Source organism: Papilio polytes, unplaced genomic scaffold, assembly GCF_000836215.1.
Source record: "Papilio polytes unplaced genomic scaffold, Ppol_1.0 DF822622.1, whole genome shotgun sequence".
Lineage (NCBI taxonomy): Eukaryota > Metazoa > Arthropoda > Insecta > Lepidoptera > Papilionidae > Papilio > Papilio polytes.
The window spans coordinates 1357913-1374877 of NW_013526582.1; the positions used below are offsets into that span (position 1 = coordinate 1357913).

The following is a 16965-nucleotide window of genomic DNA, read 5'->3' on the forward strand; positions in this document are numbered from 1 at the left end:
CAATTTACACGAATTGTAAGACAGGCCCTTAATAAGTTTTTTTTTGTGTTTCTATGAAAAAAAAATATAGATTTGTACTCAAAGTTTGGGAGCCACTTAACAAGCTGTTACATTTAAAAGCAGATTTAAGTGACAAATGCAAAAAGAAATCTTATAATATTTGGCACAAAATGGAAGTAAACCGAAACAAAATTACTGTAAAAAGATTCGATATTTTATAAACATTTTATTCCTCTCATTTGATCAGCTATTAACACTAAATAGTAAATAACATGGTTTTAAGTTATAAGGTAACAGCAATTAATCTTAAAGTTATGGTTATTACATCTATAACTTATGAACTCTGTTATACCGGGTTAGCATCATTCCAGTCCAGTCAGTAAAGCCAGCGGTGGTTGATACAAAAAAGATAACAGGATCTAACGCAGCATTTTAAACTAAATTTAAAAATTATACCTATAAGCCAGCGCTGGAATTGATAGCTGGACTGGAATGGTATAAGCCGGACTAAAGTACAATGAACACTACATCAGAATATTTTGATCTTGATACATCTTGTAACAATATTAAGACTTCGAATCGATTAATTCGGTAATCGTTTACTCACTCGGCAATCTGCATTAAAATAAGAGGTAGCGATAACAAATATTATCTATGTACGAGTATGACGGAAGAAAAAAAATAAAAACTAATATTTACAAAAAAAAAAACGTAAACTCAACTATTGACAAACAATGTACTAACATAATTTAACTAAACATAGGTACGTGTGAGCAAAATCAAACACCGGAAAGTCTTTTACATCACAATGAAACTTGACAGCTGTCAATGTCATCGCGCGCGCGCTGTCACTTTGACAGGCGGCGACGCGAATGCCCGCGAATTCCGGGCAAAGGTGGAGTAAATGTCAAGCCAGCGATTCATCGTTGCGTTTTTTATCGCCCTTGCGCTGGATCAATTTCTTTTTCACGTCTAATAGCATTTGTTCGAAGGACATGTCGTTAGTACGGCGCGCGGGCAACGCCGGCTGGCCGAGAAACGCACTCTCTGAATATTTAGCCTCCAGGCCATCTGTTAAACATTTATTATAATTTAGAATTTTGGAATGGATCAGTGGATCAAATTAGAATTGCCAATAACGTTTTATTACTTTTAAAAGGGCAAAAGCGATGGGGACACCAATGTGATCATCGTAACCCAGTAATACCAGAATATAGACGCCTTTAAGTTGCTTTAATACTATATGTAGGAATTATTTTAAAAAAATCATAGTAATAAAACATTAAAACGTAAAATAACATAATAGTAATAATGTGAGTAATGATTGATTAGATTAGATGCCAGTAAAGTTAGGTTCTAATATACAACTGGAATGTGAAGACTTACTGTGCTACTGGCCAAGTGTAAACGAGGCATTATTTTAAGATGATGTAAAAGCGGTTAACACGTAGTTTACTATCACTAGGAACTATCTTATCTAATAGGAGATAATTTTGATTACCGTATATACGTTTTTGTCACGTAATATTTCTCAATTGATCAGTTTGTTTCTACAAATGAGAAACATACACTGTCTTTACAAATTCATTTTTATCTAGATGTTTTGTAACATTTTACAGCCTTACAAATAAACACGGTGTAAAATTAAACTTAGGAATTTGAGTATAAGCAAATAAAAACTAATGTTGCTTATACTTAGTTTATTCCTATGTTTAACTTTAAAACGAATTTACGAGTATATTGGTTGATAGTGTATAAATCATATTAATCATACTAATATTATAAATGCGAAAGTTCGTATAAATGTTTGTTAAAGTTTGTAGCCGAAACGGCCGAACGGATTTCGAAGAAATATGGTATAAATGTAGCCAGTCTGAAAGAATACATAGGCTACTCACTTTTGTTTTTTGTAATTCCACGCGGACGGAGTCGCGGGCGAAAGCTAGTTAATTTTATAAATATGTATGTCTCAAAAAAATCTGTGATAAAGCCTTAAGATTAAAACTGTTTGGATATGTTTATTATAATTTCTCATTTCTATTGATTTCGATTACGTGACAATATGTCGAAGACGAAAAAAAAATACTACTATTGACAAATTAAATTCTATAATTTAACTAAAAAGATTTTTAATTTGCAGTTTTCTAACATGCTACAAAAAAGATTACATCCATGCTCATATTAACAGGGGCAATACCGCGCCCCTCAATATTCTCGCTAACTTGCAGATAAAAGTTACTGGTAACCTTATCTAATATTAGACTGATAAGACATTACGTACTTCTATCAAAGTAAATAAATACCACTATCAAAGAAACATAAACTCACTGATAACATGTATGATAAAACAAATTTAGATAAAAATAACTCCTAATACGTTTAGCAAAGTCTTAGCTTCGATATTTTTACTATCAGAAACTTTTTTTTATAACTGAACTAATTATCAATATTTTTTTTCTATATTATCATATTTGTTTGTATAGGTATTTAAACAATTTATTGTAATTTGAACATACGGTGTAAACGGCAGAATAGTGAAACGAACGTTAAAATACGCTATCAAATTGTCATTTTATTAAAACTCGTGAGACTATGTAACTTATAACACGGCTAAAGAAGGACCACCAACGGGTTCGAAACTGTCGTTCAACGAACGTTGTCACGTGAGTTTAGCCGTGTTATAAGTTATATGCCAATCTTAGAGTGTGCGTCAGCTTCTACTGAACTATCGCACAACGGTTGTCTCGCTTTGATTCCTACGAGCTTATATGGACATACTATTCGATTTTTAGCTGTGCAAAACAGTTGAATTTTACGAAACAATCGACAATCCAACAACATTTGTGCCATAGTTCAGTCAAATGCTTCCGCTTTTAGGGCCTTTCCCACCACTAGCTGATAGAGGCTCAGATAGCTTAATGACGTCACTGTCAGATAAGGTAACAAAATCCGGTATTTCCATCACGTATTTGCTTTGGATTGTTATTAGACAATTTACAATTTAGTGGGACAGGCCCTACATCTGATTCCTTTTTAAATTTGACAACCGTCAGATTGTAAACGGCGAAGCAGTTAAATTCGTTCCAGTATAGGCCATGCTTTCTATACTTTTATATCTCTATGTTCCTATAGATAAATGTTCTAGATAACCAATTCATGAAGTGTCAATGTTATCAATAGAAAATCACGTGTATAAAACCGTAGATATACACTTTTATCTAACTTGCAATTTATTATCAAAACTTAGGTGATAAATACGTCATAATCTGTTAGGGTCCGTTCACACAGACCGGATAGTAGAGCAAGGAAGATTTACATGGCAAAAACATTACAAATATGGTTTATATTTACTTTGTATTATCTTATAAAGAACAAAATAAAAAAGACATGTAAAGGTCAAAAAAACCTTGTTACAATTAGAGGTGGGCGATACAAATCATATATAGTTTCAAAAACTATATATTCAATCAATATCTGAAAATCGTATACGGGCTTGTTCCATAACTATATTTTTTCAATAACTATATATTTCTACCTACGCGGTACGACACGCATCGGCGTCGTCTGTACGACAAATCGCCAAATCGCATGAGACAGACATATATTGCATTAGAGCGGTAAGGTATATCCGTCGCAATTCAAAAAATCTGATATTTAGTAGAAGATTTAAACACGATATTTTTGTCATGGACTATTTTAAAGTCTATTTCTATTCCAATAAAGCTTAGTTTCAAATACCTGTAGAATATCGTTTAAACACGATATTTTTGTCATAGACTATTTTAAAGTCTATTGTTATACGAATAAAGCTTAGTGTCAAATAAATGTAGGATATCATGTAAACACGGTATTTTTGTTATAGACTATTTTAAATACTATTGCTATACGAATAAAGTATACTTTCAAATAACTGTAAAATATCGTATAATATCAATATAGTTTTCTGATATCTTACTAGCAGATTTAAACACGGTATTTCCGTCATGGACTATTTTAAAGTCTATTGCTATAACAATAAAGCTTAGTTTCAAATAAATGTAGGATATCATGTAAACACGATATTTTTGTCATAGACTATTTTAAATACTATTGTTGTACGAATAAAGTTTAGTTTCTAATAACTGTAAAATATCGTATATTATCAATATAGTTTTTTGATATCTTACTAGCAGATTTAAACACGGTATTTTTGTCATGGACTAATAAAGCTTAGTTTCAAATAAATTTAAATTGTCATGTTTTAAATTTTGTTTATTTAACCTTGAAGTCGACCTCGTCGCATCGTTTTAGTTAAATTGTTTCGAAATGTGTAATTGCGGTAGAAAGTTTGCCTTAATTTTCTATGCGTTTTAAAAATTTAGAAATACGATTTTTGAAGACCCTGTAATTTGTTCTAATTTAATAGACTCTGTAATTAATAGTTTCAATTTAAAATAATAACAGAAAAAATTATATTAGTGTTAATTACAATAAAAATAAATATATTAGTGGAAGTTAATGATTCATTTCAACCGTGTTATGATTTATGATTCTAAAATGGTTACGCGAGCCAAAAATATCTATATATTATAGTATATAGTTTTGATATCTGATATTGAAAATCGAAATCTGATTCAGGTACGATTTAAAAAAAAACAGATATGACACATCTCTAGTTACAATATTATAAATCTCAATTTCATTTGCGATAAAAATTTACTCTACAGTCAATCCGTGTGAACGGGTCCTAAAAGGTTTTTATTCACATTTAGTATACGTTATCTTATTTTTCAACATTAGATTATAAGTACTAATATTTGTGACCGTTCCAATTAAACTAGAATCGTTAGATGACTTCATGATAATAATCCAGGGGTGGCGAACTGTTGGCACACGTGCTTTTAATAAACACAAATTTCATCATGCACTAATTAATAAAGCTTCATAATGTCTTTCGTAGTACAAAATGAAATTTGTGTCCATAAAAGGTACGAATGAAATCTACATAATAATCATAAAAACAAATATATTATATTAAAATAATTGGACCTTAATAAAGGTTTACCACCCCTGCAATACTCGAATGAGTTTCAAACCTACTCTTGGGATCCGTACTATTGTGCCCGGTTCACACTTGGACATAGCTTACATGGAGCCAGCAACAATGTGCCAGTTGTCAGTCCAGTTGAGCTACTAACTGTACTGGCTAAATATGAACCATGTCTGTTATTGGATTTTATCTTACTTACCTAAATCAGAGTACGTCTGCCTGCAGAATGCTCTGCGGCCGCCGAAGCCGACGTCATACTGGGGGAAAGTAGCCGCGGCTTCCACTGCGGACCACGCGTCACGCGACTTGCGGTACGTCACGAAACCGTACCTAGACCTGTTCCCGCACAATTACCTTAACTTCTTCCTTATACCAATAATGATTTCTACTAAACGTTTATAGCTAACTAGCTTGTTGCTCGCGACTAGTCTGTTACCTAGTAGTAACGGGTTATTCCCAACCGTCACCCTGCTCTGTCCTGGGGATAGATGAGAATAAAAAGTTTCATCCGTCCCACCTTTTAGTCCCACTATCACCAATGTGAGAGATGGAACCGTTAAGAAATAAAATTTCCAACCGTCCTCGTCGCAAAAGGTGGGACGGATGAAACTTCTTATTCTCATCTGATCTCACGTGGGGATAGAGCAGGATAACGGTTGGAAATAATCCCTAGTAACGTAACTTTTTAACCCTTGAACGGAGTTTTTTGTTGTGTTTAGAGTTATTTCAATACATACAAAAATAAAAATCTTTTTATTGTTACTATAGACTAGCTGATCCTGCATGGATTCGTATACTTTATCATATATCATGCTATTATTTTAAATGCGAAAGTTTAGATGGATGGATGTTTGTTAGAGTTTGTAGCCTAAACGGTTGAACGGATTTCAATGAAATTTGGTACAGATGTAGAGGATAGTCTGGAAGAACACATAGGCTACTCACTTTTGTTTTTTTTATTACACGCGGGCGGAGTCGCGGGCGGAAGCTAGTTATTTCTAAATGTTTCTATTTACACTTGAAAATGTCTAAATTCAAATGTTATCCGCAACAATTGGGACAAAACATACTTACCCATCATCTTTAGTGTGTATCCTAACTTCAGTGATGGGACCGAATTTACTGAACAAGGCTCGTAGCGCGGCTTTGCTTAAATCCTTCTCTAGCTTGCCCACGAACACTATACGACGTTCTTCTACTGGCGTGCTGTTCTCCCTAGAAAGATTTTCTAGGGTTTAGTACATTAAATACAATAGATGGCGCTGTTATTAAAAGAAAATTATGTTTTTTGTCTCTTTCCCTCTTACGACTTTATTCAGCGCATTTGTTTAGAATTTTTATTAATACTATTAGTACAATATAATTTATTTTTTGGTACTTAAATTATTTTTTAAATCGTTTTAACTACTAGTTGTTGCACGCGATTTCGTTCGCACGGTATTAAAGAAATCTAGCAATAAATATGACCTATTACACTTAGTTATAATTTAGCTTTCTAATGGTGAAAGAATTTTTAATATCGGTCCAGCAGTTTTTGAGTTTACTCGTTACACAAAAATAAAAATATTTCTTTATCAAGAGGGAAAATTTGTAACATTATAAAGAGGAAAGATTTGTATTTGTGTATTCTTTTATATATTGTAATAATTCAAAAACTACTGCACCGGTTTTAATAATTATTTCACCCTTTTAAAGATAATATATCTGTGAGTAACACAGATTACATTTGTTTTTAACTTCACGCGGACAAACGCGAGCAACGACTAGTATCACATATATTTTTTAGCGCAAATTGACATTGGAAATTAACATAGACAGTACTTTATAGGGAATTTTTACTGCGGAATCAATGTTCAACTACAACCAAAAGGCAAAGACTTACCCATCTTCAGAACTATATGTTCTGTAATTGTTGAACGTCTTGTCTTTCCTGAAGGATGTACTGGAGACGCGCGACTTGACTGACTCCTCTGAAGAACTACTGCTTGATGAAGACGATGAACTACTGCTATTAAGAAAAAAATATTAACACATTAATATATGTAAAAACATTTTTTAAACCACTAGATATCTAAAACAATCAAAAATACAATGACAAATACTTACGACAGTCCAAAACTATGTTTTTTTGTTGTGCATTCATAAACACATGCATTTTAATCAAAGATATATAAATAATATATAGACGAGGCATAGTAAACAAAAATTTACACTGGTACTTTCTCTGAAAGGTACTATATCAGTTGTCAAGTTTAGTGCCACCTCATGTGTTACATGCAATAAAACGTTTTAATACAAAATTATTAAGGTCATTTTTTTTCTTATAAATAAACTAAACCATGTTACAAAGGAAAAATATTTCAAGTAAATTTAACTATGCCCCCTCTATGTATTTGTAGCTCTTTGATTTTAATATACATACCTAGTGGACGATTCGGAGCTTTCTGATACAGTAGGCTTTCGTATTAAGGGTGGTGTTAGTGAGACGAGAACTTTTTTATCAGCATTACTCTCATATTGAGGACTTGGTTTGGTCCTTTTAACCGGACTTTTTGATCTCTTAGGCTCCGCGTGTTTGGATCTCGAGCGAGATCTCTGCCGATATTCGCGTCTTGGAGTCGGCGATCTTCGTTTACGATAAGGCGATCTTGTACGCGACCGCCGTTTCCTTCTGTATGGGGAATCAGATCGCCGATACCGTCTGTATCTACTTCTGGATCTAGATCGGTTCCTGCTTGGGGAACGTTTCCTCCTGTGCCCGCGTGATATCGACCTTGATCTCCGATATTTGTAATCGTATCTATCCCTAGAATTCGATCGCTTCTCTTTCGTATGCGTCGTGCTACTTTCCCGTTTCTCGGGTTTCTTGATATTTTTTTCTTCTACTTTGGCGATTTTATTGTCCGTCTTCCTACGATCAGGGCTGCTTTCACTGGACATTGACATATCACTGTCATTTCTTTTTCTATTCGTAGATTCATCTTTAGGACTAGCAACCTTTTCAGGTGTTACCAATTTAGATTTATTAACAACCTTCGGCGCAGGATTCGTTTGAATGGCTATACTTAAGGCAATAGGTTTAGTTCTTTGTTTTTCTAAATGTAAAATTATCTTATCCTCTCCGTGTTCACCTTGAACGTCGTAATCACGTATAATTAACGTCTTAGGTGATTTAAAATTATTTTTCTTTTCTATTGAAGATTTGGGTTTATGTTCTCCGTTAGTGGTTGCCATAACCGTTACTTCAGGCGCTTTCTTCATAACCACATCCTGTATGCTAGCAAACAATGAGTTACTAGATATTTTTGTTTCCACTTGTTTTTCTACACTTTTCAAAGTAGCTGTTATATCTTTATATCTGTTTTCGTTTAATTTTATATCGGTAACTTTAATTTCTTCAGTTGGGCTCTTATCTTTTGGAACAGTGTCAAATATGTTGTGCTTAAGGACATGATCTGGTTTCTTGATTTTAAAGTTAATCGTTGATTTAATATCTGTTGGAGGGGGTTGTGATTTTTTCTTTTGATTTTCATCATCTAGTTCTATCTTTTTAAATACTTCCTCGTCAGTATTAGTTCCAATACTAACTACAACGATTTCATCGTAATCACTCAATGGTGGTACTTTTTCAACAACTATAGGAGCTGGAAGAATGTCATTCGCCATCCCAACAATCTTCATCATCTCTGCTTCACTGATTAAAGGTTGCAATTCCAGATTTTCAACTTTTGGTATTTTACTCATAACGATATCTTCATCCCTTTTCCTTATAGCTTCAGCTTTTTGTTTTTTATTATTCATTAGAATTTTTCTTGAAGCTTCTCTAATTGGATCAAAGATTTTTTTAGGAGCCTCTAAATCTTTAGGAGCACAATTCAAATTTGTGTTAGCTGGTGTCTGGCTAGCTGTAGATTTCACAATTTTGGCTATATCTGGAATCGGCATATCAGGGAATATAGATTCAGGGCTCACGGTGGCTGAACTGTTGTTAGAGCTAGCCCCTCTCCGTAATTTATATTCCTGTAGATTTAATTTCTTCTTCTTCTGAGGTTGCTCCATTTCAATCTTAGTTACTACGTCCTCTGGCAAATTAAACTGTGCCAGATCTTCTTCGTGAGATCGCTTCTCTGTTTTTATATCGATCGGCATTAAAACATCTTGTTTGTTACTAAATAGTGCGTTATAAAAATGTTCCGGTTTTGGATTTTCTTCCTTTACACTTACGCTAGTATTATGTACGTCAACAGTATTTACAATTTCATTTTTATTACTATCTACAGTCTCGACGACTTTAACAGCATTAGTTTTAACGTTTGATTTGTCACTTACAACATTTATCGATTTATTTTTTTCTATTTTTTTATCTTTTTTATAGTCTTTAATATCATCACAGTTTTTAATGATTACTTCAGATTTATTTTTAATAGTTAACTTAATGCTACCATTAGAACTTTGACTACTAGGATTATCACTTGCTTTACAAGCATTTTTAACCATCACAGAATCGTTGCCTTTATCAAAACTGTTATCGCTAACACTACGCATTGGTGATGTTTTCTTCCGGCAAGTCGATGGAACCGTAGCCTTCACAGGTTGTTTTACAACAGACTTTCTTAATTTCACATCATTATCATCACTGGAACGAAGATTTGTTGATTTTTTCATTTTGGTACTGTTACATTTATCACTTTCTTCGTCACTACTCAAATGGTATACTATTTTCTTATTCTTGCAAGATCTGTGTCTAGAATTCAAAATTCTATTATTACTCGACAAGACTTCGGGTTTTAGCAGACTTTGTCCTTTCGAACTGAGGTAACGTTTTTTGGCAGAACAGTAATCATGATCAGAACGGACTGGACTTGGTGAGCGCCTGACGGCAGTATTTATTGATGTCGGCATCTGTAATAATGTAAATCTAGAATAATTTCTCTATTAAATTATCCTAGGTTTTAGTACTAAGAAAATAAGTAAAACTTACCATGATTTTTCTCATTTTGTTCTTATTTAGTTGTACACCGGCGTCTTGTAGTCGCATACCATTCGTTAAAGCGTTGCATGATTTTCCTTTATGTTCATTTATTTTGATCGTTGATTTCTTTGTTTTCATATTGTTATTCTCTATCTTTATCGGTTCAAAGCGAGATTTCTCATTATCAGCTTCGAATATGGGGTTGATAGTTTCGTTGCAAGATTCAACGTCCACAAAATCGTCTACTTCCACTTTGAGGTCGTTTTCTTTTTTAACTGGAGACTTTTCTATACAGAATTCCAACACATTCGGTAGTGGTGTAGACGAGTTGTTTCTAGCCAACTTTAATGGTGGTACGTCAATATTGCTAATAGAAGTTTCTATTGAGCCATCTATTTCCATGTCCTGGGGATCGAAATCATCTTCTGTTTTCATAGTGTTGATTTGCGGTTTATCAGTTATTAAAAAGCTATTAACATCTTCATCGGTTAGTGTACGTGGAATGTCGTCACTTTTAGAACTGTTGGCTGATTTATCCGTGCCACTGTCAAAATTGATACCCGTCAAATCGAGGTTTAGGTCTTCAAAGCTCATACAAGTTTTAGCATCGACATCCATACAAATACTATGCAAAGGTGAATGGGGTACTGAGCATGATTTTTGTGCATGTTTATATTTCGTATCACTTATATCTGAGAATAGAAATTTCTTAATATCATCGACATTTCTAAACATACGTGGCACGTGGTTACCACGCATATCCAAAACTGTTTCAGCTATCGGTACTTCTTCGGGTACATCGTCAACCGTGTCTTGATCTACCTCGTCTTTAACATTCTGTGATACTTCAAATATATCAGTTATAATCGGAGTAACTTTAGGTATGTGGAATGCGGAAGCTGTTGATTGCTTTTTAATTAATAAATCATCTATATTAGCTATACTTGGAACGTTTTGTTCATGTTCCGCTGCAATACGTGGTGCATGTGTTGTTTCTTTGATAAAATATTCATCTACGTCATTAACGACAGGTTCATCTTTTATATCCAGTATATTCTTTTCTTTTGTATCTTTTATGAAATATTCATCGACATTTGAAACTACTGGAGCATCTAAATTGATACCTGAGCCGTCATGACTTTCCTCCGATGTATCGCTAGTGCTGTCATCGTCTGAAGAGTCGTTTACATCTTCTTGATCCTCATTAGGTTTTTCCTCTATATCTGATGAATCAGAAGATTCTTCTACACAATAATCAATTTGCTCATCTTCATCGGATGACGCTTCAAGATCAAAATCTGGATGTACAGCATAAACTTGAATAACATCGTAATCAGCGCCCTCCACCAAAGAACAGCTATCTACACTTTCTGTACTTATTTGTTCTATATGACTAACATCTTGTGCTGTTCTGTCAAGACCCTCATTGTCCTGTACATCATTTTCTTCATCAGAGCTTGACTCTTGACTTGATTGCTCGGTAACACACTGTTAACATAAGGGAATATTAAAGAAACATTTTGAATTTAATGGATATTATTTTGAAAAAGAATTACTAACATTCTCATTATTCTCATTCCATACTTGACCCTGATTGTCCTGAGGCTGCCAGTACTCCCCTTCATTACTTTCCTCTTCATACTGATTTGTTTGCTGCTCTCGAGTGTATTCCGGACTGTTCTGTTGACAGCTGCCTTCGGAAGACAGCGATTCACTTGTGGACCGCAGTAACTTATGACCAATAGAACGGAAACGTGGTTGATGGTACATATTCAGAATATGCGACTCCATATCTGTAATAAAAACAATAATAAACATCTTTGGTTTTCATTTTTTGTTTTATTAAAGAGGTGGAAAATGAGTGGCCGAAACAGCATGGTACTTCTATGAGTATACAACATCTGGTTCTATACACCCATAAATGTCCGTAAAGAAATTGCAGATGCCTTGACAATCTTCCAGGTGGTCTTCAATTATACCTTAATGATATCAGAAAATTATTCAATAAAAATGCAATATTGTGTGGATGAACATTTGTTCCGGTTTATTGTGAAAACAACTACACAGTTTTGCTACCTTTTATAGAGGTCAGAGACAAGGAAGAAAAAAAATAAACAAGACAATCTTTTTCAACCTTAACCACAAACAAAACTGGCTGATAATAAAATTAAAAATGATTAAAAGGGTTTGACAACACCTTGACAAACATGTGTTTTGTGTCAAATTGTCAAAATGAAGTGTAACAAATAAAAACTGAAAAAGCACATAAATACAAAAAAAAAGGTATGTATAATAGAAAAATTGATATTATTACTATGAATGTGAAGGTACACAGCAGGGATAAAATTTATACAAAAGAAAACGTGACATATAAACTAAAAGTTAAATATAATGAAAACATTAAAAATGTAATTCAAGATATTTTAAGTAGTCTGCTGACACTTCATAAATATGAGGTCATTAATTCTGTTTATAAAAATGTCCCATGAGTTTTTAAAAAATTAACTTATCAACACTTCATGCTACTCAGTTCAGGTATGCAAGCTATGCTTATATCTACTGGCATAATACCTGTAATTAATTTGATACTTTGCAAATCTTGCATTTTAGTACTCGGAAGGTGGATATTTGATATGATTCCTTGAAAAGATATTGATAATAATTCTTTGTTATTTGTCATTTAGTCACCTATAAGTTGCTTAGGTTTTATTACATTTTAACAGCTACATTAAATAGAGATGAGAGTCTTACTAGTTATTTTTATTAGGTTTATTAGTTTTTTTTAGGATGCATTCTGTATAGCGGCCAAATATTAAAGATTAAAAAAAAAACACACATTTTGTTATTGACAATATTAAAAAGTAGATAGGCAGTTTATTAAATTTGCTAATTTAATTCATTGACTCAACAATTATGAAAACTGGGTTATTATAAAGAAAATATGCATTTACATACATATTTTACGCAATACTAAAGTGCTGATATTCACATGAGAAATTTGTTATTTTAGCATCACTGTAATGTAACATAGTAACAGCCTATATTGAAAGTTTAAGGGCCTGTCCCACCAAATTGTAAATTGTCCGATAACAATCCAACATCTAAAATGTGATGGAATATCAAATTCTGTGTCCTTATCTGACGGTGACTTCATTAAGCTATCTGAACCTCTAACAACCAGGGGTGGGACAGGCGTTAAATATAATTTATAAGGTAGCAAATGAGCAAGACATGCACATTTTTAAATATGTTACCGTATCCTTAGGACATAAATGTTACAATTAAATCCTTCACAAGTTGAACAAAATTGGATTTTTTTTTTGTATAATAATAAGCAATTTTAGAAACAGACATTGTAAACCAATAAAAAATCAAAGTAGATGATCAAATACATAAAAGCAATGTGAATCATGTTTTCCCGTATTGGTAATACCAAAATAGATAACTAGCAGTATTAATAAGAAGTTACATTTAAATGGTGAAACAATTCCATTTGCCCATATCAGCAATAATAGTCATAACACAGTAGAACCTCAATAAGTTAAAGTCCAAGGGAAACACAAAATATTTTAATTTATAGAGGTTTTAAGTTATCAAGGGTCTATGTTATAGAAGTTTTGGGCTCTGATGGGAAGGGAACATATTCTTTGAAGTTATAGAGGTTTTTATGTTACCGAGGTTTGAGTTATTTAGGTTCTACTGTTATAATACAGTCAAGAATTAAGTAAAACATATAACATATTAAAGAAGCAAGTAAAGATGTATGGAATACAGTCAAAATTTATTTAGTTCAATGTTGTAGTGACCAGCAATATTCATACATTTCTGATAGTGCACATAACCAATAAAAGCTGTGGCTATTTTTAAAAAATAAATGTAATAAGCCTTTGTGGTCTCCCAGGCTATGTTCTACATCTGTGGCAAATGTAATTGTGACTGTTTGAGCCGTTATGGTATAACAAACATCCATCCATCTAAACTTTTGCATTTATAATTTATGTATATACTTTTACAGCCTAAGCAATAACATAAAAACCCTGACCTGGGTGCTTTTCAATTATTTCTTTTACCTTCACTTTCTAATGTATAGTAAAGAAATTAATTTCTTATTTTCCCACAACATGTTAAGTGTAAATTTAAGTTTGTTACAGTTTGTAGCTTAAACTACTGAACTGATTTAGATTCAATTTAACAAAGATGTAGAGTATAGTCTGAAAGAACACATGTTTTAATGTTTTTTTTTTTTCATTTTACACAGACATAATCGCATAAAAAAGCTAGTGCTATATAAAAGACTAATTGTTCCCGTACTGCTTCATATGCATTAAATCATAAAAACTTTATTTTATTGTTTACATTTGTCAAATTCTCAATTGCAAATGTCAAAATAACCAAAATAACTTTGCTTCCTTAATGTTGGCAGCTTGTATGGTTCCTTTCCCACATAAAGGTTTTTCTATTTATTTACCCCCTAAGTATAATAGCGTGAAAATATATAGCGTAAAGTGTAACATGTGTGTTTACACTTTATTATATTAGTATAGAAGTATAGATAAAAGTTTTTACTTGGTAAATACTTTTACATTTACTGTTATTATTATTCTGACCTACACCAACTTTATCTGTATTCTACAATAAACAAGTTTCGTCAATTTTTACTCATATGGTGAAATACTTTGTGAGGATGACTTACACGTAAGCTATCATAAGTTTGAAATACAAATTTTGCTAGACTTTAAACTTTTATATGATTAAGTAGCTGTTGACCGCGACTTCGTCTATGCGAAATTAAGATAAAAATAGTAGCCTATATTACCATCTATGTTAGCTACCTTTCAGTAATAGTCTAATTGAAATCAGCCATTTAGATGATTACCTAGAACAAACACAGCTTGCAGACAGACAGGCAAAAATTTTTTAAACATGATTTAGTTATGAGCAACACAAATACACCACTTTCCCAAAATCTGGAATTTTTCTTTTTATACTACAGACATTCCAATTTTATTATATGTATAGATTACTATGCATCACATATGAATAATAGACAACCAAAATCTACAGTTCTTACAACATTAATTTGTATTTCACGCAAAAATTCATATTTATAGACAAAATAAGATGTAAATCATCTTTTGTGGCTTATGATACTTTATGTAGGAGCCAGTAATACTAAATTATTCAACAAAATGTTTTGATTCAAAAAGGCATAGTTGAATCTATCAATGCATGTTTTGAGTTAGTATTTCATGCAATTAGATACGCTCCAATTGCAATAAAAATACATAGAATTTTGGTGCATATGGTATTGCCTGATGACAACATAAATTTAGATATTATGAAACTATAGTAATATAGTATATAATCATTTTTCTCCTTATCCTACTCACATAGGGTTGGCACAATGTCATCTCAGTCATCACTCCCTTCTTGGTCATGTCACCTTTTATGGTCCATCTTTTTCTAGGTCTACCTCTACTGGTGTACCTTCACACTCATAACTAACATTCTCCTTGTAACATGTGATTCATTCCACTTAATACATGCCCATACCATGCTAACCTTTTACTCCTTACTTTTCTTACCCCTGGGGCTACTTTCAAACTTCTTCTAATTATATATAGTGATACAATCCAAATAAAAAAAAAATATTAATTGCCTTTATGTTCTTTTAGACTAAATTTTACATCTATGCTAAATTTCAGCGAGATCCACTGAATAGTTCTGAAGATATATAGCTACAAACATCCATCCATCTATCAGTTATTATTAGAAATTAATTAAAGATAGAAAATAAGTTACCATATGTTTAACTCCCTAGATGATTTTTTAAATCAATATGTAATTAAATAAATGTAATTTATAGTTTACACACATTTTTAATACAAACACTCATAAAAGTTTAACTTTTAAACGCATATTGTATTTATAACACGTTTTCAACCGCAAGTCTATCGCGCACGTTTCAAGTTCATATTTTTTTCTTAACTGTCAAAATGCAATAACAACACCAAAAACCTTCACAATTATTGCGATTTATAACTTTCGAAGCTAAAACGACGGTATTCAGTACTCCTAATTGCGTTTGCTCTACTAAAGATAACGGTTAAACATTCAATCGTAAAAAGCTGCACAAAAAATAAGCTCAAACTCGTATAGGTTAGGTGTGCCGACTGTTCTCAATAATTATGCGAGAATCGAATGAATATCCACGAAAATAAAATCTAAGCATTTTTAACTAAGTTTTGCATATTTACAAGTAATTATATAAAACAAAATAAACATCAGTGACAAAACGCGGGCTCTCGAACCTAACCTTGATAGCGAAAAAAGGCACCTAAAAGTTTCTAGTTCAAGGTCCTATGAAAAAACTGAAAAGTCACATGAAGCCGTTACACAAACAAATCTGAAATATCATTGCAACCCGCACAAGATTCTATTTTAAGACAAACAACAGACGAAAAAAGCACTAACCTTTTACAACCTCAAGTGACGGCTATATCCATGTAATACGTATTTTATGCAATTCCTGTATATACCACAATCACACTACTGGAAGCACACACTATAATTATTTTTCAACACTTTCAGGCACAATTCAGTCCATATTTTAAAACTATAGTCTTAAAAAAATTAACACTTTTCATGAAACATCACATGCTACAAACTTCACGCACGACAGACGACAGCAAAAATTGGAATCTCATTGTTGCCATTGCCATAATAATAACTACAAAAATAAATAATATTTTACACAAAACTGTTTTGTTTCCACTATAAACTTAAGTTTTAAATAATCAATAATTGCAAACGAATAATATTTTCAGTCGTTTTTATGATAGACGGTCTCAACAAAGTAACCAAATTATGATTTAGATGGCGTCACTGATGGAGCTTGGAAGCTCGTAAAATGATAAAAATCATTCCGATTTTCAAGGATTTTCATAAACAAAGATAATTTAAC

General features: G+C 32.5%; 2 protein-coding genes across 4 annotated transcripts in view; one reads left to right on the forward strand and one right to left on the reverse strand.

Annotated features, from left to right (window-relative positions):
- LOC106105910 lies at positions 1-16689 on the reverse strand. 3 transcript variants are annotated; one of them, XM_013286365.1, is made up of 8 exons: positions 16476-16689; positions 11562-11794; positions 10011-11489; positions 7452-9931; positions 6912-7034; positions 6104-6244; positions 5229-5365; positions 1-1071 (listed from the first exon to the last, which is right to left on the reverse strand). In XM_013286365.1, the coding sequence occupies exons 2-8, from the start codon at positions 11790-11792 to the stop codon at positions 908-910; spliced, it is 4755 nt and encodes a 1584-aa protein (XP_013141819.1). In that variant the 5' UTR covers positions 11793-11794; positions 16476-16689; the 3' UTR covers positions 1-907. The 3 variants fall into 3 exon arrangements, with proteins under 3 accessions (XP_013141819.1, XP_013141820.1, XP_013141818.1); XM_013286366.1 differs by having other exon boundaries at positions 1-615; positions 6912-7037; XM_013286364.1 differs by having other exon boundaries at positions 6912-7037.
- Positions 12255-16965, forward strand: part of LOC106105911 — a 15791-nt gene continuing 11080 nt past the window's right edge. The window contains exon 1 of the mRNA XM_013286368.1: positions 12255-12284. The gene's annotated coding sequence lies outside the window, so the exon portion shown is untranslated. The remainder of the gene's footprint in view (positions 12285-16965) is intronic.

What these genes read in the sequence shown, in the direction of transcription:
- LOC106105910 (XM_013286364.1), bottom strand. Translation starts at nt 11,792, where the DNA reads ATGGAGTCGCATATTCTGAATATGTACCATCAACCACGTTTCCGTTCT. An exon ending in ACATATAGTTCTGAAGATGG is followed by an intron (nt 6,245 to 6,911) that starts GTAAGTCTTTGC and finishes AAATCTTTCTAG; the next exon opens with GGAGAACAGCACGCCAGTAG. An exon ending in GCAGACGTACTCTGATTTAG is followed by an intron (nt 1,072 to 5,228) that starts GTAAGTAAGATA and finishes AATGTTTAACAG; the next exon opens with ATGGCCTGGAGGCTAAATAT.